At 44.0% G+C, this 24396-nt stretch overlaps 1 protein-coding gene across 1 annotated transcript in view; it reads right to left on the reverse strand.

Moving 5' to 3' along the window:
• arhgef10la (Rho guanine nucleotide exchange factor (GEF) 10-like a) overlaps positions 1 to 24396 on the reverse strand; it is an 84213-nt gene that overhangs the window by 55014 nt on the left and 4803 nt on the right. Inside the window, exons 4-14 of the mRNA XM_070846118.1 lie at positions 23905 to 24013; positions 22669 to 22769; positions 22117 to 22194; positions 20655 to 20834; positions 19350 to 19466; positions 13498 to 13590; positions 12504 to 12674; positions 9753 to 9898; positions 8676 to 8848; positions 5723 to 5838; positions 4321 to 4448 (exon numbers count right to left, since the gene is read on the reverse strand). Coding sequence (XP_070702219.1) covers positions 4321 to 4448; positions 5723 to 5838; positions 8676 to 8848; positions 9753 to 9898; positions 12504 to 12674; positions 13498 to 13590; positions 19350 to 19466; positions 20655 to 20834; positions 22117 to 22194; positions 22669 to 22769; positions 23905 to 24013 — 1412 coding nt within the window. The remainder of the gene's footprint in view (positions 1 to 4320; positions 4449 to 5722; positions 5839 to 8675; positions 8849 to 9752; positions 9899 to 12503; positions 12675 to 13497; positions 13591 to 19349; positions 19467 to 20654; positions 20835 to 22116; positions 22195 to 22668; positions 22770 to 23904; positions 24014 to 24396) is intronic.

Here is a 24396-nt window from a genome sequence, read left to right on the forward strand (position 1 = left end):
ACCTCCAGAGAAACAAACAGTCAGAGAGAAAGACGAGGAAAATAGTGAGGTAAGTTAAAAGAGACGGTTCAGTGTCCCTACAAGAGAGTGGTGATCTGGTCCCGGACTGACTTGACAATCGGTCCCGCAAAAGTATTACAAGAGGCAGATTTAAAAGTGGGTTCAGGCTGACTGGGACTTTTAGAGGTGACAGGATTGAACGGAAGAGAGTGAAAGAGAGAACAGAAAGTTCCCGGTGAGATCTGAGATCTCAGTCTGAGCGTTTGCATAACCACATGCGTGCGCTCGCTGCCACAGACAGCTGATGTCTATACGTTCAGTACAACAAGCTGTTTGCAGCGTTTGTAATGAATTTACATAAATAAAGTGAGGTAAAAATGTTCAATCTGAACAGTGGCCACTGCCTCAGCAGTTGTCATGTCACTTCCAAGGTTCCTGACTGAGCATTAAATCGTTGCATCCAGGGCAAACAGTATGTGAAGGGCAGATAAAATCCCCCCTCCGGGTAAATAAGCTAAGGAACACATTTCCTAAATTTGTTTTGACTACTCAAGCAGCATCACAAACTTTTCCACTACTGTTGACCAAACAAAATGTGCCGTGGGTGCCCTTCAGCTCCAGCCCCACTGCACCTGATAACTGGCTAAAAGTAGAGGACTGTGTTTATTCTTGGTCGCTTCCAGGTGTGAGTGTGTCTACATGAGTGAATGTGAAGACAAGAGAGAGAGGAAGGGAAAAAAAAAACAAAAAACAGTAAGCTCTCCTTGGAAACAGTGGAGCAGAGGTTAGAGTGTGTGTGTGGGGGGGGGGGTGGAGTGCTATTCACACACCATCATACGTTAAAGCACAAGCAGAGAATAAAAATAAAGCATCTTGAGTGACGGCACCAAAAAGCCTTGTTGCTGCTGAATTTCTTTGTCATTCGTCAGTGCTTTGAGCGCCTCGAATTAAATGCCATTACCATTATTGTATTGGGGTGGGAGCAAAAATCTGAGAGGCAGATATTGCAAAGTATTAACCAATATATTTAAAACTATCTGCAGCGTTAAACACCGAGCAAGAGATCGTCTTTGTCTGTAATTTGGCCAAACTACCTGTTGGACTGGGATCCTGCTGTGCACAACCTTCTTCACACATTTGGAACAATCATGTGCGTCTGCTATCCAGACACTGGGGTGAGGTCACGAGGACCCTCCAGAGCCTCTTTGGGTGCATGTCTGTTTGGACAACACTCCGGGCCAGAATGAACTAGAGATGGAGCCTAAATCAATCATATGATGGAGAATGCAAAGTCTGCCATTTGCCTTGCAGGTAGCCTGCACAGCCTCCATAAAAGGGCCCATGAAAACACCGAGCTTCGGGCTTACAATGCTGTTCCTTCATGAGTGCTGGTGGGAACGGGGAATGCAGCAACAAACACATTTGGTTAAAGTATGAAATTCCAACTATCTATCGCTTGCCAGTATGGCCCATGTATCTGTGCCTGTGGTTGCTACAGCAGACGCAGTAAAAGAGGATGTTAATGAACTGCTGTCACACGTAGGCTGGTGCCTTTGAGGCAGCAGTCAGGATTCTCTCCACGTACTCAGTCTGTTTGCAGTGTGGAGGCTGTGATGTGCTGCCTGACTGCAGAGAGTCGCTTGCGGCCAGACAGGAGGGGACCAACTCAGTACAGGGGGTCCCTGCTGCGGTCCCACTCTCTCACCAGCAGAGCAAAGGCTCAGCTCTGTGTGCGTGCCCGTGTGTGTGTGTGTGTGTGCGCTTCTGCACCTGTGTGTGTGTGTGTGTGTGTGTGTGCTTCTTTGTCTGAGATGCAGGAAGCACATGTGAGTACACCTAACGTGAACATACAGACTGTACATTGTTACCCATTTCAGCAACAAAACCAAGAGGGATAACAAGAGAAAATCAATGTATCTGTGTGTGTGTGTGTGTGTGTGTGTGCGCGCACAATTCTGTGGGTGTGTTTGTGTGTGTGAGAGAAACACAGCCAGTCTGCCCGCTGCTCTCCCCTGCAATCTGCCACTGCTGCACCCTGGGTAGTGTCAGAATGGTTTGGGCACCCACTGTGCCACCTGTCACCCCCAGCCCCGAGGCTCACTGCCGGTCCAGCCACCCGACTCTCAGGCCCAGCCTCAATTAGATTGCTATCACACGAACCAGGATTGGCTCTTTTTCCCAACAGGAGATTTCTCTCTTTGGACACTGTTATCTTTCACCTCTCCGCGAAAACGCTGGGCCATCTCCAAGTACGGCTGCAGCGCCGGTCTTGTTCTGCATTATTTCAGTTTTGAATACAAATCTAAAAGCTTGGACATATGTAGGGGGTGGGAAATCTCCTTGTCAGTGCAGTTGCTAATGACGTTATCACAAAAACCCGGCAAATAGGGTACCCCTAGAAGGGGAATTCGGGGACTCTCTTGTAAGGATGACATCTGGCTCCACCAAACATCTGAGTAAGCAGATTGGCCCTGCAGGCCTGGTGTGACAGCCGACGAGGAAGCTGGGAGATGTGGGAGAACTGATCTGCACAGCTCCGTTGCTCAAGCTGTCACTTTAGCTTGGCTTGGCACAGTTAGATTCTCCCTGGCTCTGAAGCATTAGGCCCACTCCTCTGACTGCCGCTGTCCTGTCGGCGCCGAGCCAAGTCTTTCATGGGGGAGGTCGATCATCGCTCTCACTCTTTCTTTCTTCCTCTCCTTCTTCCACTTAGTCTCTCTCGGCAGGGCTCTGGTTTCTCCATCGCAATCTTTCGCTTTTTGTACTCCCCTGTCTTTCTCTCTTATCCTATCCCCCACCAGAAGCCACAAAATGGGATCCATTATAATCTGCCATTATTTACTATTCCCAGTTCCGGTGCTGTACTCCAAGCCACTCATATGCTCTCTCCTTGCCATCTTTGTTCCGCTCTAAGTAGGCATTCAGTCATTCAGCAGTCACTCCACCCAGCAGGAGCCACTCTGACATGTTAAGGCAACCACCTCAACATCTTTAGAATGACAAGGTAACCTTCGGTGGATTGCGTATTGCTCAGATAAACAAAACTGCAACTGCTGCTGTTTTGTGTTTGGACTGATGAAGTGAAACATTACTAGTGGTCATTTTTGCACCGCAAGCATCAACCTGGAAGCGGCAGCCATAAATATAGATAAGACATAAACTGTATAGGCTATTAACTTACTCATCACACAGTTTATTCTTGTATATTAAATCTTATAAAATCTAATATAAAAACAGTTTTACCTTGGGGGCACCATACAACCATGAGATGAATTATAGCGCTGTGGAAGCATTTACTGCTTTGCGAAATCCTGACTCTTTGGCTTTTCAGCACACTGTAAACATAAAATAATATGGATCTTAGTTGAGCAATTCAGAAAAGTTATGCGCTAAGGTCCGATGTTGGCGAAACGTGTCTCAATTAAATCCGGCAAAAGACACATTTTGTGGAGGCTATTCGATATTCCATCCAAGCAGTGAAGGAAATGAATTATTTGAGTTAGATAATTACCCACTCACGACAGAATAAACTGTTCTAACCTCTTATTTGCAAAAGGTCAGAGTGGCCTGTTGGCCCAGTCATCTGAGTGAATACATCTAACCACAGTGTTGTGGTTTTTAGCCATCGCTGTCTTTCCTCCTGAACCTGAATAACAGACTGGAGACACATGTTAAATTCAGATGCTTCCATGCAGCACGGGTGGTTCGGCAGGTATGAAGATGATGAGAATAAAACGCCTTTACGGTCGCCATTTCTCAAGCCAGTTGAACACCTGTGGAGGTTTTTGGACTAATCCACCACCGTCTCCATAAGGCCTGATGATAGAACATAAACTTTAATTATAAAATCTACTTATTTATGATGCAGTGTCTCGGCTCTCTCTCTTGTGAAATAGATTTTGATCAGGTTGTACCTATAAATGCAGAAATATCTTGTGGAAGTGTGTGGTGGCCTGACTCCAAACTCATCTGTGAGTGTGTGTGTGTGTGTGTGTGTATCACATACACGTACAATATATATACACTATATGACCACTGGCTGTTATCTTGTAGTGGTTTATATGATGGCTTGGTTCTGCCCGTTTATCTGTTTGTCTGGTAATTTCATGGTTTAAAACTCTGGAATGAACTCTGCTGCACTTCCACGTTTAGTCAGTCAGCCAACATATGCGAGCATAAAAAAATAAAGAAACCTTTTGGTGTTGCTGCATTTTTTTTTGGTTGTCTCTGCTGCTGCTGTTGAGGTCATTTCTGTTCTCAAACCCAAACCTAGACAGTACGTTTTACTTAGAGCACATCTGTATGTAAGCTGCTACTTACTTGTCTGGTCTGCCAGGCACCTGCAGGCGTAAGCGACATTTGTTAGCACTCTGAATCTGTTCTTCTTTGATGCGAATAAGCCTCTGCAGAGCCAGACACCAGTCCTGGGCCACAGTGGTGTTCAGGTTCTTTGATGGAAAAACACACACAGTTAAAACTTGTTTCTCAGCTGCAGCGTACAGTAGGTCATCGAGCTGAGGTACAGGCGCGTGTGTTTACATACTGATTATCGTACACATAAACCACCGCACATCCACTTGCATTAAACATAGCTTGAAGCTACATGGTTGTGGCATTTTCATCCCCCCAAAATTGTAATTCACTTCAATAGCCGCATTCATTTTACAGTAAAACCATGTCCCTCAAGTCAAATAGAATCAAATCAATTTTCTGAAGTCAATGAGCTGTGAACAAGTATTTCATCTATTTGTTCGGTGGACAATATTACAACTGGGTGGAAAGTCGAAATCTGTCATTTAGTGCCAGGCCAATATCACTCCTCCAGAGGACACTGTGCTCATTAAGTGCAGGGAGGCAAAGGTGCCACCATTAGCCTGAGAGGCTCTTTGGTGATTGCTGGAGTATACCTCCCTTGCTGCGCCATGCAGTGTATGGTACTGTTAATGTGTTAGTGGCAGACTACTGGGAAATGTCCTGATTTGAACACTACAGGAGGGGCGCCGCCGGTTTGTTTTGCAACAAAGCGAATCTGACACCTCTATCTCTCGCGCATCAGAGGGAACATCTCATTCCCACCATTGTGGCGCACTTGATGAGGAGATAGATGGGAGACTTCATGCTTTTAGAGACAGACGATTCAAAAAAAAAAAAAAAAGCATACGGCGCTGCTCTTTGATCACATTTTAAACGTGTAGAATTATTTTGCAATGTCTTTCTTGCAACAGGAATAGCATTAAGAGATTTGCCCCAAAAAGTTCGCCTTGTACCATCCAAACTTGATGTCTTCGTCTACACTGAATCTGGCAGTTCAAATTTAAACAACATGATTCTTTGGAGTTTTCTCAGGGGTTATGGGCTACTGCAAGGTAAGCTGCAGTTTACAGAGTAAATTCAATATGTCATATATTATATATACATATATATCAATCAATATCTGGCTTATAAATCATTTGTGATAGTGAAGGCAGTTTTTTTGGAGGAGAGTGTTAAGGTCAGTCTATGTTTGTTTTTTTTCCAGTGGCCAATTTGAACTTGAAATTTGAAAAAGAAAACCAGAAAATAGCGTGCTAATGCAACAAACTGTGACTTCAGCGGTTTTCGGAGACCTATGACTGAGACTGTGCCTTTCAGCCGACTTTGTTGCATTATATATGTTGCATGATACACATTACCCCAGTGAGACGGTCCAGCCGCAGAACGAGAAATGAAGTAAAACACGTACCTGGTACATCCCCTGAAGCGTTCCAACAAGGAGAGTGACCTCCTCCACGACAGAAAGGTCGTGTTGAAGTTCTTGCAGCTCCTGATAGAGTCGCGGAGGGCCCAGGATCGCTTTACCTAACGGGAGGGCAAAACACGAAGCCTAAGAGTTTGTAATATCACCGGCACGCTGCATAATCCTATGAAGAAAATGAAGTGCACATCTCAAATGGCCGTCATGAATTCACTGTTTATTCGACCAGCAGTCCAATACCCAGTGATATTCAGTACACAATAATAAACATCTGAGAATTCTCATTTTTGAGAATCTGGGACCGGAGAGTGTTTAACATCTTCCACTGACTTGTTTAAAAAAAGAAATAGTCAATTCAATTTGTTACAATCTCAACAAAATATACAATAAACATTTATGGCATATTGACTAACTATCCTGATGTAGCAATGAAAATCCAAGGTTAAAGTATTCCACAGAAAAAAGGAGAAAACAATGACAGTGCCTCTGAGAACTAGTGGAAGTAAAGAAAGAAAAGTTGCTTTTGCTGAAACTCCAGTGGCACTAATAAAAGAGGTTCGATGTGTATATGGATCGATCTTCATTATTTGTTGAACTACAGAGAGTGAATTTATGAGTAAAAACAATCAGATGGAGAAACTGTTATTTGGAGCTATGATGCCCTTTTGCTGGCCAAAAGGAATGCAGGTGTCTCATTAGACGCAAAATTCAGCATCGATTTGAGGCCCGCTACCTTCAAAGTCTCTCTCTCCTGCTGCCTCGAATCAATAGCTGTGCCTCCTCCTGTCTGCCATCCTCCGTCCTAGCTCCCCTGGCCCATATCTTCCCAGCAGGCTCTATGAGAACTGCCTAATTAAATTCTGCAGGTAGATTTTGCTCCGGAGCTGTCCTCACCACTGCCACATAAAAAAAAAATAAATAAAAAAAAGTAGCAGAAGAGCTGAGCTTGTAGGCGGGCTTAGTGAGGCATGCTCCTCTGAGGGGACCTGCTGCCTTTTGTCTATCCGCGTGCATAAATGAAGTGAGAGTAAAGCCGTGAGAGAAAAGGGAGTGAGAAGAAGAGAGGGGTGGGCTGGGATTGTTCATTTAAAGAGCTCTATTGTAGCTTTTGGGGTTTCATGGGATCTTTGTCACAGGCAGCCAGTGACATCTGTCAACTGTGCGAGGAAATCAATAGGTGAGACGTCTGAATATAAAAAGCGTGAGCTGCAAGCTGCAAAAACAATGTCTTCCTGTCCTCTCCAAAGGGATTGCCTGGACCCCTGCACAGGTTCGTTGAGTCCTCTGGGGCTTGCTGTTGGCTACAGCCCGAGAGGTGAATGTGCTGAGTTGTAATCCAGCGTAATCCCGTTGGTGAGGCAGGATATGGTTTTCATACTCAGACATGGCTATCCACGCCGGCCGCCAGGCATGTGTCTCACTGGTGTGGAAGGCCAGAGCCCAGAAGGGTCCATCCCCGCTTTCTCTGGAATAAGTCATTGTGCCAGTAACGCTAGCCAGTGGATTTAAAGACAATGCAGCTTCCACACCTGCATCAAAATCCTTGTCTGATCCTCAGCCAAAGCCCACTGGTACACTTCGGACAAAAAAAAAAAAAAACTGCACTCCTGACAGCAGGTCAAATGGGAAGCGGCAATAAGGGAGGTGTAATGGGGGCCGAATGAAGGTAAGACAGCGAGAGAGTAAATAACTGGAACACAAAAAGAGCATATACATCGGTGGGCTTTCTGTGTGTTGACAGGAGTAGACGGGGATAGAGGGACGGCTCGACAGAGACGTAGGCAAAGACAAAGGGGAAGAGTAAGAAAGACGGGCCCGCATTTCCCTACAGGCCAGCTTTCCTCAATAAAGAGGGGCACCAGGGTCCGCAGGAGATGAAAAATGACTCAATTCTGAGCCCCGCTGAGGGAGAGCGCACGATTTAGAATAGACACCCCACTGAATGACATCACAGGGGATGAAACTAAAAATAGACAGGACAGGCAGTCTGTGTGAAAATTTGGGGAACGGCCCCGCAGATGCTGGTGAAGGTTTCTGGATTAGACGTGGTTAAGGTGACCGCATCGTGTTGAAAAAAGGTAGGGAGAGAAGAGACCGTGTCAGAGTCAGAGTCCAGCACCCTGTGAAGGGCATAACGTTTGAGGATATAAGGAGGGAAGTAAGGGGAGACGGGGAGCTGCATCGAGGGTTAACCTTAAATGATCTCAAAACCTTGCAGCAAAGTTGTGAGTATACAAGTATGCACCGCCTGAACAGAAGCGGAAACTTAATCCAGTGAGAATCTAAACCAGCTCTCCTAGCTGCTTGTTGAGAATGACACGGGTAGCTGTGAAGAAAGCGCCATTAATATTTAAGTCGTGGAGCTGCAACTTTAAAAAGCCTGTGCCATTACATCCTGATAAGGCTTTGTATCTCCCGTTTCCCCTGGCACATTTATCAGGGATCTCGTCAAGCTCTGTATACACCAGAGTTTAGTGAGAGGTGGTGGGAGAACTAGTGTTTCAACCACCGATTCCGATCTACTGCTACTGGCTCTCTAATTGGGCCTAGAAAAGGAGGGAATAATCTCTGCAGATTGATGACTCCACTCTGGATGTGTTTGTGGTCTATCAGAGAGTGAAATGAGACAGTGGGGATGCTGCGGCAGGGGGCTTTCTGCCCCCACATCTCTCTCGGAGATAAAACACCCTAGGCAGATGGGAACAAGTGACCGTCATCACTATCCTCCTCACAAACACATCCTCAATCAGAGTGACAAGCAGCACGGATGCATCTCCAGCCCTCCGCGGGACACTTGAGAACAGAAACAGATTAGCCTTGCTGAGTCAGAGTAAGGGGCTGAGACTAAAAGTCAGTCCAAGTGATGAGATTAACTGGAGGATGACACATGGGGGAGAGGAGTGAGATAGGACTGGGTAAGGTTTTTTTTTGTTGTTTTTACCAGAAGTGAAGGCACCACTTGCCCGCTTGGCCCCGCTCTGTTGGAAGAAGGTGTCTTTGCCTTGAGAAGCCTCCTGCCCAACCTCTACTACTTGCACCTGCTGTAAGGGAGCGCTCCACTTCATGGTGTACCTGGGGCCGACAGGAACCAGGCTGCTGATATCCGGAGGACCCCTGGCGGAGATGAGAGGAGAAAAAATTACAGGAGGGAGTTTGGAAGGAAAACAACCAGAGAGAAATTCCCTCCCTATCCGCACGCTGCTAACAGCACTACACCGAGCACTCGACAGGAGGAGCCGCTCTTTGAAATGTCACCAAGAAGACTCGGGAGTGGGAATTGGAAACTGTATGATCACGCAAGTTCCCCCGCCAAAATTGTACCCCTGGCTGTGAAGAGAGAGTTCATTGCTATTCATGTATTCCTGTAATCACGCAGACAATCAACATTGTGATCGGTTTGTCAAGATCCTGGAGGGCAGACAAAGTCAACTTTGGGACACTCGAGTTGAATGAGATGTGGAGTGATAATTACTTTGAAGGCTGAAGAAGAGGGCTTTAAGCAACATCTTTGACAGGAGCTTTAGCGAAATATACAAAATCCCTTTCCCGTTTACTTCGAGAGAGGGAGAGAGACAGAGGGAGGGAGGGAGAGAGAGAGGGAAAGAGAGAGAGAGAGAGGGGGAGAGATGTGATCAATGGTGCTGTCACATAAGATAAATTGGAAAGACACCAAAAAATGTTTTATGTCAGTAATCTAGGACTCCTGTAGCTGTAGTTAGGCATTCTACCATTTGTTTAAAGCTGATAAAGCTCCTGCAACTCAAGATAGTGCTCAAAACCCCTAGCAGCTATTTCTCTTTCCTATGCTGTTTGCCAAAATATCCTTGCAAAACCTAGGGCATCACATTAGAGCCCTGTGCCACCTAATAGCTATTTCTCCTAACTGTGCAGTTTAGCAGACTCCCCTTTCAAAACTTACACACAACTTCATGCTACAGCTACAAATAAGGAACGCATTAGCAAAGTATTTTTGAATGCAAGGGCGTTTAGCTCAACTTGCTCTACAAGAGGGACTTACTTGACATTTATGTTGGCACAGATGAGCACATCATCAAAGAGGAAGACCTTTCTCTCCTTCGACTTCAGGACTTGTCCCCGCTCGCCGTACACAGTCTCAATGAGCGTCTCACAAAGGACCAGTGACCCCTGCTCCGAGTTCAGTTGCTAAAGGGGACACAGAAATCAGATGAGAGGCGGGTGAGACAGCATCACAAAAGGCCCAGTCCTCCAGAGTTCAGATATTGGAGGACACAGAAGTCAGGCTTGGAGGAACAGATGTCTCATCAGGGATTAGCAGCACATTCATGCCGCTGAAGGTCATTTAATGTGTAAATACGTATACTCACACCCGGCGCACACATCTCCAGCCTTTTTATTCAGCAAAGTTCAGTGACAGGGAACAAGGGTTTGCACATTTGCATTGCACATGTGTTTACAGTGATCAGAGGGACCCGAGGACAACCTTCAATTAAATGGGGCCACAGGAGCTGCGACAAACTTTTTGGTTTTTGTTTTTAACCCTTGCGGAGTCTAGGACCGCCACACGGCGTCAAAGTCACATGTCGCACGTTTGAAAACGTAAAGCTGTGACACAAGCACGCAGGTGCTCAATTCAAAGACTGTTGGAAAGCGGACGCTTCAAACTTTTTACAAGTGTTTGAATTTTGTCGACCGGCCTATTAAGACTAAATTTATGAAGAGCCGAAGTCGCGCACTACAGCTCTTCTATGAGTTAGAAGATGCTGAATCTGGGGAAGAACGTTCTGATTCTGAGGAAGACTCCTCCACTGGAAGACTCTGACTCCAGTTTCAGAGGATGAAGTGGATGCTGCGCGTGAAGACGAACGAGAGGAGGTGTCCGCGCAGACCCCCGCTCCTCCAAAGATCCAACTAGTTCCTACTCTGATTTTGTGTTTCTTTTGCACTTTTACATACAGTGTGTCCATATATTATGTCAAAATAAATAAATGCTTGTAGAATCACATAGGTGAGGTTGTGCTGAAAAAGAAAGACACAAAGAAAGTCAAGCTAAGCAGTTTTAATGGGAAACACAAAGGTAAAATGAAAAGTAGTAAAAAAACGCCGTTTTACCCCAGACTCTGAAGGGTTAATAAACACTTCTAATGCATGCTTGTGTCCAAGCTTATAAGCACTGGAACACGCAATGCTTGCCGCTAGTATGAGGCAACTGCACATGCATTTAAATGCATAAACAGTTTGCTGTATGGACACCTTTGCACACATGCACCCGCACACAAAAACACAGTTAAAGAATCCTATGACAGATGCAATTAATGCCACAGTATGTTGGCACATGCTGTGTTTTCCAGTCATCCATATGTCTGACATGGGGAAACAGCAACAGAAAGCGTTTTTTTCCCACTTTGGTCCAGCTTCTTTCTATCACTGCCTAAATCAGTGCTTTTACTTTCACGGACGCTGTCACAATCTAGCAAGGCTCATCACGATGCAAGTGAAGCCACTACACTGCAAGCAGCAGGTTAAGTCCAAATTAGGAATTCACATCCCGACACTCTTGATGTTTGTGTTTGTTCACAATCGCAAATTTTTAGCAAATAATGCTCTCTGCTGATTTCATTCTACGACCTGCAGTGCAGTAATGCATCTGACCATATTTCACAGTAGAGGATGTCCTATCTGCTGGCAAGCTGTAGCTGCTTTCGACTGCGGCTCTGATAGCACACAGAATGAGTCATTAGGCCGAGTGGGACGGCCGTTTGATGGCCACAAAGTCCTACAGTTCTCTCAAGATGTGGGCTGCTATAAGAATACACCCTTAAAGTCTTCAAGCATCGGTAGGCACAGAGGGCATTGCACCATGCACGTGAGCCTGTGCGAGCGGGAGTGCATATGTGTGAATGTGTGCGAAACCCATTCTCACTCACATTGTTATCTGTCCTATGCCGGCGACTTAGATACTTTGAGACAAAGAATGAATATTTCATCGGATGGTTATGGGGGCAATAGAGGAGACTGTTTCCTATTGGAATTCTGCAGTGTCACTGTGGCAAATGGAATTCTGTGTGGAGTGGAGGAGATTGGCCGAATCAGCTCATCTCAGAGTCCTGGAAAGCAAGGGCTGATAGAGAGAAATAAAGAGCGGGGTAGAGGGGGAGAGAGAGAGAGAGAGAGAGCGAGAGAGCGGGAGAGCAGGAGAGAGGAAGAAGGCAGAGGAAGTTACAGTCACACTAGAGAAAGAGAAGAAGAGTCTATAAGTGGAGTGAGAAAGTAAGCAAGAGAGTAAGCAGGGGAGCGCAAGAGGGCAATAGACGCGAGGTAAAGTGGAGAGAGAGAGAGGAAGAGCGACAGCGTGAAAGAGATAGCTCTCTTACAGTTTCCAATTAAATGTCTCATTTACCCCCTAATTCTTCTTATTCAGAGCAGCATTTGTTCAGATTTGCAGCGGCAGGACTGTAATTTCAGTGTGGTAATGGAGAGGCAACGCCTCTGCCATTGCATTTGGTACTGTTCAGGGATGATAATGGGCATCATTTCTAGGAGATAATTTCTCTAAATAAAAATGCCTCCCCAGATTAATGTGTGGCAAAGTGATATAAGCGATTGCTATATACTAGTTTAATTTATAGGTGTTTGGCTCACTGTGATAACAAACCAGAGGAGTTAAAGGGCTCAGCGGCTGGCTCACACAGCTGATTTGATTGGGGCATGTGCGCGCGTGTGTGTGAGTGTGTACAAGTGCGCATACATGAGCATGAGGGAGCGTGTGTGTGTGTGTGTATCCAGTCACCTTACTGAGCAGGCGATCACTGACGCTGCGGGCTAGTTGTTGAGTCTCTGCAATCTGGTCAGCGACTCGTTTCTGTTCATTCAGCTTCTCAGCCAGCATCTCCAGCTCTGTCAGAGCAAGCTGCAGGGGCAGACGGTCCACGTGGCCCTTCGGTGTATTCTTAAGCATGTCCTAGAAAAGGTCACGAGGAAAGTTTTAAGTAAAGACACTGTGAGTTAAACTACTCTACCATTTAATGCTTTCTTCCACGTTGATGAATATACTGTAAGTAATGTGCCGTGGTTGGGAATGTTGTCTTCGACTTGTAAATTTCAAAGCAGGGTCAAAGGTTGTCTTTGAGTTTAGTGTAGGTGTATGACTTTCCAGAGGTTATGTGAGGTTTGTAAAGCTCATTGTGTTGCAGCATCTCTTTCAAAGTTTATCTAACTGTAGGCTTTGTTGCCCTGTATGTATGACCTCGTGAAAGCTTGGTGTTGTCTTGATATGCATCTCAGATGTACCCCAGTGACTTGAGCTCTAGTTCCCTGTAATGTATGATTTAATGCGTACACTTCCTCTTTGGAGTACTGAGTTTAGACTGGAAGAAAATGCCTGATTCAAATTCATAACTTATCTTTTGAATTCATGGATAATCAATGCCTACTGAGGGATGAAATGAGCTACTGCAGATCCAGCAAGTCAAGCTCAAATCCAAATCTTTGCTCTGAATAGAAAGCGGAAGTTGGGATGTACAGCCAGCAATATGGAAAACTGACGTGGCTAGCTACTTTTCAAGCTCTGAGTAACTCCATTGTAAAAGTGTACGAAGCAGGACTTCATGTGCTTTGGACTAGTTCAAATCCATAATCAATTCTGAGGCCTTGCAGCTTTGCATCTTAATTAGTGCATGTGCAGCTGAATCTTTCATTTAAGCGTTTCAACGAAGACGACTTGAAACGATTCACTTCATCAAAATAAAGGAAATGACTAGCTCTTTCCATGTAGCGTTTTATACCTGCAGGAGCAGGATGAACTGAGGGAATCGCTGAATGGGCTTCACCATCAGGCCGTACAGAGTGATCCGGTCAACGCTTGACGCCTGCTTCTTCTGGAAATGAGAAAGAAAAATGAAGACATAACATGCAGTTGGAAAAATACTCTTGCACCAAAAGACCATTAAGTGGAAACTATGCTGCTCCTACTTTAAGAGGAGCCCGCGAGAATCCTCTATAGGCCACGTGTGGGCGTGCGAGTGGGTGAATAAGGTATGAAAATCAGGGTTTGTTATATGAGAGGATGAAAGAGGAGATTTTTTTTCTAGTGTTAAGTCTAATGTATAACTGTGGGCGTAGGTCAGGAGAAGAAATTGCTTCGATGCGGTGTCAAATCTGTGCCACGATGACACCATCAGTATAAAAAGGCAAATCACTGGGCACATTTAATAGATGGTATGGTAGCAAAGGTAAGACGAGATCAACTGAGAGGCAGAAATAAACAAAACCAGAAAAAACTTCTTTTTTTTTTTTTCAGAAGCTTCAGATATCTGACATCATCTGCTAGACAGTTCCAGCAGCTAACATATAATCTTTTTCCTTTTTACTTTAAGTATACTTATGTGCCCAGAACTAGAAAACTGTTTTTGCATTGAAAAGACACACTTAGATTAGAACATGGTGATATCAATTTTTATCAATCCTTCTATTGGATAAAAATGTATATTCTGATGTGAGATATGACTGTCTGAGAGTTTGGTACTCATCAATAATGCTCCAGCCTAAGTTTGTGTTTTTGTAAAGTTTCATGTTGCAGTCAATTAGATTTACAAACGTCAATACGTGATGTTTCCAGCTGAGTGAAATTTAGAATATATAGATATTTTGGTTGTCACATCCATATTATCAGACGTCCAGTCACTGTCACATACTGGGTACCGTCAACTTACCCTGACAGTATTTGGTCAAAAACATTGTGATGTGTGATTTTGTCAATACCGAACTCTCACTTTAAAAAAAAAACACCATTTTAAAAGGTGATGTCTTCTTATTAAAAAACTATGTAGGGCAGTAACTTATTGAATGTAGCTTAGCCTGTGGAAAGCCCTGTGGAACAGCTTGACCTAACACAAACATGAACAGGGGCAGGCAAAAACACTCACTCACACCCAACCTGAGCAAAACATTCTCACAGTCCAGCTGACCAAAGAGCGCCTACACACTATGCGGAAGAAAAAAAAAACAAAAATCAATCTGCACATATCTGAGCAAGACTGGTGAAAGAAAGCCTGGACGTAGCGTCAGCAGAAGCATAATGCTAACTCGTCTGTGAATTCTGCATCATCTCATGTTGTTTTCCCAATTGGTTTGGGTTGTAAATGTGGGTCACAGCAGCAGTTACATTTTGGGACTGAGCTCCATGCCAGCCATTTGGGGGAATTTGTCTCACAGTATGGCAGGAAGCCAATGTTTTTGATCGACAAGCAAAGATTTCACCACATGGCACAATGTAAAAAGGCCTTAGGAGTATGGACCTTAGTAACTTTAGTTAGTGTAAATACACTAGATTAAGTGAAGGAGACGCCAGAGGTCAGTAGGCGGAATGCAAGGATGGGAGTAGGATGATGGGAGTAGGAAGGACGCGCTCTCAAAGATGATATTTGAAGGTAACCTTGAAAACCAAAAGGTGACCCCTGAGTGGATGCCATAAAAAAGTTTGGGGAGTTAAGTCTTTTACACCACAGATAACCGAGGTCAAGATGTTATTGGATGAAGATTGGCTCTTTGCTGCTTCACGCACTGAAAACGCTTAAGTGGTGTCAGGTAGAGAAGCAGTTGTGGGTGAGTGGGGCTTTAAGGAGAACCTCTGTTCCTCTGGTTTGGAGGGTAGTCATGTTTAGTCAACTCACACAGTCTCTCACACAGACAGCGTTTAAAACAACGACAATGCCTAAGATTGTACCATTGAAGCAGCACTTCACCAGACTGGCCTCTCAGTCAGGTGAAATTCAATGGCTGTTTCCACCACCCACCGGAGCCTGGACCAACAGCTAGGATTATTTAGACTGACATATTTCACCATCTTGTGTGTTTGAGGTGGACGTATAGGACTCCTGCTTCCCACCCAAGTGGAAGAAATGGGCGGCAAATCCAGGTAGTGCAGCCAGTAATGTAACTACAAGCTGTCAATATTTCTCCACAGTGGAAGCAAGAAATACTGGGTTATCTGAAGTGACCAGGCAGAAGGCGCCCGAGAGCCAGGACCAAATCATATTCAGTCTCATAAAGTCAGGTGGGGTCCTGTTGTATTGCCACAGGTCTTGGATCCGTGTGTCAATATGCCCGATACCAAAATGGATCAGAGCAGACGAGCTATCAGCTCCGATCCCGTGGTTATGATTATTGCAGGAGAAAATGTTTTTCCTAGAGGCAAGACACAAAGAGTGAACTGTGATGTGCAGGGGAAAATTACATTGCCACTGTTTTCTGCTGCAGCTGTTTGTTAATTGGTGGCAGATCACGGCGCAGACAATCTTCTCTGTTTGGGCACATTCAGGCTGTTGGTTTTTGGATCAGGTTTTATTATTCTTGTGTCAAATTGTACCGGCCCTTAATATTCTCTGTGCCCTTTTGGATCCGGTCTTTGCGGGCATTAGATTTTACCCCGGATCCATCAAGGTAGAGACGGGGCTTTCCATGACCACAGGTTACTCGTCTAAATACTGTATTTTTTTTCCCGTTACTGAACAAACGTTAATTCGAGCACCATTTAAAAAGATTAGACCTGACTGGCTGAGCAAGTGGCTGCAAATTTCAGTGTGCTGCTCTGCAGAGGAGAGTGGTCAAGCTTTAAGATCGCATTAGTGGGCGAAACCTGTGTGAAATAGAGCAGGCTGTGATTTTTTTTTCTTGTCAAAACAGAAAACGGAGTGGATTTGTTAGTTACTATTTATAGCGTATTCACAGAGGCTTGTAACCAGCTCTTACTGTATAAACAGACACTATAATAGACCTCTGTATGGGTTATATATGAATCAGCAACATTTGGGCTTTGATCTATTTTCTATTCTACCTATTTTTTATTTTCTACCTAACTGAGTAGAATTACATTTGTTGCCAGGCAACGACTGATGGACTGCTGGAACTGATGGAACTGACCCTGATGCTGATTTTGGGTTAAAACTTTTGACACCTACTTTTGATGCGAAGAAAAGGGGAAACAGGCAAGACTGGATATGTCACTGGTAGTGCTGTAACGGTCTGTCGCTGATCCGTGATCCATACGGACGTCCAACCATCACAGTGTGAAATACACTTTTACTGCCACTGTTGCTTTTAAAAGCAATAATTCCTCAAATCTCGGTGCAGAGTTGCAATGAAAAGACAGGGAAAAGACGGATGCATGCTGTGTATGACTCTGGAGCGTTAATTGGTTGATCTGATTGATCAAAAAAAAAAAAAAAAAAAAGCAGTTCACGTGTGTGTTCGCGTGAACGGGGTATGTTAAATCCCAACAAATCAATCCGGGATGCTCACGTTGCTAAAATCAAAGCTCCATTTCACTAGCATGTTCAAAGGAAGAACGCCTCATATTGCACTTTAACAAGTGAGTACTGAATATTGTATATGTTTTAAGATTATATTTAAACACTGAACATCTTGAATGTTGTTTTCATTTAAGAACATGGGCAAGAATTCCTTGCTTAAAGCATTTCGCTTAACTAATACATGGACCTTGAGTTCTGGGATCCACTGCACACTTGTCATACTGAACATTTCTCTCCACAGCTGATGTGAACTAGAACAGGCCAATGACGCACGTCCAGTGGGTTCAATAATAACTCCGTAAACAGAGTTATTATTGAGTTCTCCTCTGTAAACAGTAACGCTGCACTACACTGTATGCATGTGCACAACTTCTAACACCACAATATTAACCTAATGGGACACAACGACTCTCAGATTTTATGTTTTGTCCCATTTGCTGTTTGAATGCTTTGTTCAGTGCACACAAACAAAGAAGCGTTACTTGCATAATTGCAAACATCTATCCAGAGAATGAGAATCAATTTGCTTTATCTTTTGAAAATTTGATTCTATCAAAAACGACTGATTTATACTGAACTCACCTGGATGCCTGTCTGCAAATGCAGCTCTCACATCACGCATCATATTACAGTGCAATGTCTGCAAACTATATTCTAACTCTGACTGTGATAGTCCGCATCCCCGTGAATCGTCCATGACTACGATCATGTGCATGCAGTCAGAGCAACCACAATATTCTAAATGAAGTCTGTCAAATGAAGCCCGTCATCGATTCAGTGCCTTTTTCCCCCCGTCTCTGTCTAGTCAATCTATTATTGGGTTTTTCTCCATGTTGTCTGTGAGAGCTGCAATAGGCAGTGAGGGAATTAGATGAACCCTCCGGCAGAAAGGAAGGGATACATGTTATCTGGAGTAACATGGAAGGCTGTCAGCTGTGTGATCTGGTTCTATAAATTAGCATTACAGTTCAATGATCCAGGTCATAGTCATGCATTAATGCTGGAGTGCACAGGGAATTGTAAAACTCACATTTAAATAATTTCTTGGCACCTTCTATGCACCCTGCCGCTATTTTTCCTTGCTCGTGATCCCTAATTATCATCCGAAACATTAAGAACACATCTCGGCTGTCTGATTGTGAAAAGTTGTCAGATTTCCAAATATATATTATTATCAGATTCTATAAAATAACCATGTGATTACAGCATGAATACCAGACATTCGTGTTGGATTGTTGTGTAGCAGTGGGCAAAGCTTTCAGCGCACCAGCACAAAATTTAGGAGCACCGCTTAAATCAGCATGCAACGCAACACATTCCTATTTTTTTCAACTGAACTGTGCTACTGATAAATGCTTTGGTAATAAAAGGATAATAGAGAAATAACAATGTGCCATGAAGTGAAGTAGTGCTTGAGGAGAGAAAATCATGAACTTAAATAGTGCTTTTTTTAAAACAAATATTACCTTTGTACAGTATGTAGTCAGTACACTGGTGTCATTACAGCACGACAACCACAGCAAGAAACTATATGTGCACTGTATGCATTCTATAAATCAGAACCAAGACAAAACACTTGATAATTCCAGCTTGTTAGAGGCGTTCTTGTGCAGAAACCTGTTCCTATTTACATCTGCACAGAGTTTAATGCCAAGCCTCGAACTTCTTTTAACACTGACTGGTGATTTCTGATATTCTTATTTAAAGGTTGCTCTGAGGTATCCAGTCGCGTAATGGCCATCTAGCACATGTTACCGGTAGAAATCCTGGTGGACAATTCAAAATTCCCATCGACCGACCCTGTGTGTCCCTTTAAGAGACCTCTCTCTGTGCCTGTCATTTGGTGTGTGTGCCTGTCATTTGGGGTGTGTGTGTGTGTGTGTGTGTGTGTGTGTGTGTGACAGCATGTTCTGGGATCTCATGACCCCCCTCAACAAACCACATGTGCATGTTCCATTTTGCAAAACACAGCCTGCTCCTTCCTACGAATTCATGGTTGCAGTCTGGATATAGTAGGTTGTACAGTGCTTCAATCTATTTGGGGCTTTATGCCAATACTACATGGTAGAAAACTCAATTCCACAAAATAAGGGAATTCATAAACTCTTTCACAATTTTGAATTTGTGTAAATAACCATCTTTTCACACGCTGTATTACTTGTTTGTCTCTTTGGAAAGCAGTAGAAAGAAGTATGTGCTACTGAAGCCTTTCGCTTTGGGGCTTTGCTGAACACTACAAAGGAACTAAAACACAATTGGATTATTTTAATTGAAAACTGAGGAGGGAAAAAAAACAAAAAACAGTGTGCTCATGGGCTGAAACTCACCTTTAAGAATTCCAAAAACGCCAGTTTGGACATGCAAGCCTTTTTAATAAGCGCCATGGCATTGGTGAAGTTGTTCACGTAGTCACTGTATACATCCAGCACCATGGACTTGGAAAACTGTGGAAAACAGAGACGTCTGAATTATTATTCATTCATTGTTCGTAACAACAGCCCCAGTGTAGTGCTTTGCCATGTTTGATGATTTGCCTTCGCCATTACATGGAATTTCCTCTGACATCTTGAATGCCTGGCTAACATCCTGTTTGCAGAGTGACCTGCTGGTAATTTCAATGTAAAGAGGAGCTAGAAAATGGCCATTTAAGTATAGTACTTAAAAAAATTGGTTTGTTTACCATCTGTGTTACCGCGACACCCTTCACGAGCCATTTAAGAGGTTGGGCAAAGAGGAATGAGGTGGCGGAGTGTGAGAGAGTGCCTGTGTGGGTAAGGGGGTGTGTCTGTTGTGCAGTAGACATTTATTCTCTCTCTTCAATTAAATCCACACCAGGCAGCTGATAGTGGCAGTTTGAGGAGTGGTGGGGTATTAGCAAATCACATGAAGGAATTAACCCTCTTTGCTCACACCCTTCTTTCTTGATCCTGCCTCTCAGGTATTAACACAAGCCCCTCAAGCGGAGATACATTGCCACATGAAAAAGGGGGCAGCTCAATGAGGAGTACACAGACGCAGCTCTTCCCTTTTCCCCCCATTGTGGCCTCATTTGATGCCAGGTCTTAGGATATCAATGAAAAAGCACTATAATGGCCAGCAGAGAAGGAGAGGGTCGAACCAGCCCCTCTAATAGGCAAATAATGAGCAGACCTTATGGACGAGCACACTACAGAGACTCACAGCAGAAAACTCGCGCTGAACACTATCTTTCTTGTGCCAACATGTGTAAACATCAGATCAGATCAACGTGAGATCATTATATGCAGTGTAGATATTCATCATAGCTGTAATTGATTCCATGTTTGGGGTAAACTACCCCTGTTTGCTAAAATCTGTGGCTCATTATATATCTGGTAGCACAGATTGTGCTATAAAGTCAGATGGAAATGCCAAGAAAAAAATATGATGCCTTCACCCAGAATGCAGGTGATTGTATTTCAGACAGAAACAACCAAAAGAATGCCCACAAACACACACACACACACACACACACACACACACACACACACACACACACACACGGAAGACATTCATATAAGCCTATAAGCATAAGCATATAAGCCTCCAGTTTGTATTCCTTGGGAACACATATGAAGATACAAACCAAAACATGCACATGCACGCACACTAACCGAGGCAACAAATAAGTCTCCGATTTTCTCACTGCTGTCCCATTCGGCCACACGTGACGCCAGTGCAATCTGAAACATGGAGTGGCACTGTGTGATCTCCCTGATTCGGTAAAAAATAGGCCGGATCTTCCTTGGGCTCAGGATGCGTGGATCAGCTTCCATCAACGGTCTGTGGTATTCCTGGTGAGATTGTGAGAGAAAATTGGGCTTTCATTGTTGGCGATATGTGCATATGCCTGTGTGTGTGTGTGTGTATGTGTGGGTGGGTGATTAAGATGAATCAGCAGTCCACCTGCCTTAAGCGTCTCTTCTTTTCATAAAAAGACAACTGGAGAGAAACAGACAAATATCCTATGAATCGAGGAAAATTAGGAAATGTAGTCATGCGCCTGGAAGCACAATCATCCAACGGAGGCACCCATAAACAGCTTTTGCCACTAGCAAACATGTTCAGAACTCAAGGTGACTTGTAATCATAAAAGCCAGAGTAATAATGGCAAAAAAGCAGCTCCCAGCAGAGTTACAGATGCAAAAACAACATGGTGAAAGAGGCACTGATTGATTCTTCAGTCGGCACTCATGGGAATATTAGCATAGCCTACAGAAATGAGTTGACAGGCTCTTTGTGGACAATATTCTTTGTGAAAGCCAGTAAACATGACTTCTTTAAATCTGAGGATGCCGAAGTATACATAGCACCGCGTACAAGCCAAACATGAAAGATGAAAACACTATTTAAGACCAGAAATCAATCTATCCGAGCAGCAGCAGCAGTGATAATTTTTGTTGATGTTTTGCAGGTCTTATCTCTGCAAATTCATCACAGCAAATGAATCATCGACAGAAGGAACATGTGCAGGCAGCACAACATGAACAACGGCGCGATCTGTTTTACAGCAATAACGGTAAAGTTAAAGCCCCATTGTCTAATTGTGCTTGTGGCCTTTCATCTTTTAATGTTATTCATCTGAGAGACACTACATTTACCACTTGGCTGGACTTTCTGAATAACAAGAGGGATTTCAAAAGAGCTAAAACCCTTCCCCCAAGTATCGCACGCAATGATGTCAATCGACAACAAAGGTAGTGCATTGTATCTTGACAGTGAAAGATTTTGTGGTGTAGAAGGCAGCCATTGATTGCTGCTGATTCCACTTCAGTAAGTGCTCCTCTCATTTTTCTGTGATGAGGAGATAACAAGTGTCCATTTCCCCACTAAAAAAAGATTAAAGGAGAGAGGCTGCACCCCATCCTGCGCAAGCCTGACAGCCTCTCTCCCTCTCTTAGCATCAGCACAATGCCACAGAAATGAGGATGGCTGTTTTATCAGGATTATTTATGCTGAGACACCCTCGGTAATGTGATAGATATCACCGCGTCTCTTTTCAGCGTAATTCATAATAGCTAAATGGTGAGGATATTGCATGTGGCAGAAGAGGACAACGGGGACTAAACAGCTCACCTGCAAGATCCTCCTGAGAGACTCCAGGTAGCTTCGCTCGCTCTGAATGATGGAGCCGAGGATATGGCGTCTGACAACCTGCGCAGACGAGAGACCAGTCAGGAAATCTGGCACTAAGAGGACATGATAGGGCGGCAGTGTGTGGTATGCTTTCAGTTAAGCGCGGCTGAGGTTGATGGATTGCACTATAATCATGCGTTTGTCATAAGAGGACAAAAGACTCAAAGAGGAGTGGGGTCTGTTTGAACGAGGCCTCCGTCGGAGTTCTGAATCATTGGATTTCCTGTGACATGAAAGCAGATATTACAAAACACACTGCTTTTGTTAACAGGAGCATAGAGTGTATAAAGTAGATATCTAAAAATACTGAGGATATATATCTTTTTTTTTTTTAACATGACAGCCTAGAGCCTTATCTCAAGGCTATTGGAGATAGAATGTGTTCACATAAATGCTAAATGTTAAGTACACTACATATGTCTACATATGCAGGCTACATTTATTTAGAAAAAGAATATAAGAGGAAACATTCGCAGAGAGTGTCAGGTGTACCTGGTGGCTGGTCAGGCCCTCTGGCATGGAGCTTAGCTGTGGGGGAGGGTGCTTCTCTTCTGACACAGCCACATCCAGGTATCCTGCATCATCTTCCTCTTCTGCAGACAATCAGAGATGAAGGAGAAGAATACTGAATGGTTTACAAGAGAGAGAGAGTGTGTGTGTGTGTGTGTGTGTGTGTGTGTGTGTGTGACAGAATGAGACATGGAGGGAACAACAAAAAGGCAACCTTCAGATCTCACTGCAGCTGGAGACACACTGCGACACACTAAGTATATTACCTCTAAAATATGAAGAGACTTCTATACTCTCTGAGAGAGAGACAGCGAGCAACGAAGAAAGAAGCAGGAGAGCGAGAGAGAGGTAGAGAGAGAGGGAGGTCCTTGAAGAAAAAAAAAAAAAACACTTTAAAGACAATACTGTATCTCTGTAGGTGTAAAGAAGGCACACAGAAGTGCGTCTGCAAAAACACGATCCAACGCATTCACATCTCTGCATCGGCACAAAGACAAAGAGAGACAAAAAAAAAAAAAAAAAAAAAACACTTCACCCATAACCATGAAGACACAGATACCAGAATCTTCCACCGTTCCAATTAAAGACCTTGGAACGATAACAGAGGATTGGTGGAAAAAGAAATATATTGTCGTGCAGATTTCCCTCGATCAACACCTAAAAATAGCAGCATTGGCCTCTTTACCTCTTTGTGATGGCTCAGAGATTTGTTTGAGGCATGGGTCTGGTATCTATGGTTAATGTAGCTGCTCGATACTCCATAAATGGATGCTAATCTCTCCCTATTGTTAGGCAAGGGGATCCTATAACACAACATATATTGTACTGCATGGGTTGCTTCATCCCTTTCTCTCTCTCTCACACACACATCAAAAACCTTACTCGACCACGTCGACTGTCTTAAAACCGAGAAAGCCTGTCTGTTTTATTTATTTTAGTTATAATCAGTGAGATCTTTCTTTTTCAAAGTGCTTCCATTTCTCCCTAAAGGGATTTGTATAAAGAAAAAGTAAGACTTTCTACTCTATCTGCCTCAAACAGTACTTTGGCTTAGCTAGCTTTACACAAAAGCAACTGCCTGTAATTCAAGAGTCGAATGTTAGGAGTTAGAAATCCCAAACTTCACAACCAGTACCCGTTAATAAAAACAGTATGACTTTCATCCAAAAATGCCGAACTGACCAACATTTACAAAGTTTTCAGACATCCTGACATTACCCAATTGATCTTTTCTCTGCAGGAAGGAAACTTTTCGCATGACAGCTATTTTGGTCTTTTCAAGCCCATCCTTCGTTCCGCTTCTCGCCGCCTTCATGAGCTGCTGAACCTGGTTGGGAGGAGCACACAAAAGCACAGAAGGAGCGTGAGAGCAGGAGGAAAACGCCATGCTGTGGAGACTGTTGATAACCCACGGTGCTCCTCTGGAGAGCGATGGAGAGAAGTGGCGCTCGGTGGGCTCATCACGCATCTCACCATCTGCAACTCCCTGCGGGTCGCTGTGCAGCCTCTAATCAGAGAGTCTATGAGCATATCATGGCGAGATTATGGTAACAGAGTGAGCTCCACGTCGGAGTAACAGAGCTGCATTGCTCAGCGCGGGAGAATTCGGCTGACCACAAACTCCACCCTGAGCATCACAGAGGCCCTGCAACCAGACTCCACGGACCAAGAATACACCCAGAGTGGTAGTATTTTTAAATGATGCCACTT

This window comes from Pempheris klunzingeri, chromosome 2 (assembly GCF_042242105.1).
Source record: "Pempheris klunzingeri isolate RE-2024b chromosome 2, fPemKlu1.hap1, whole genome shotgun sequence".
Lineage (NCBI taxonomy): Eukaryota > Metazoa > Chordata > Actinopteri > Acropomatiformes > Pempheridae > Pempheris > Pempheris klunzingeri.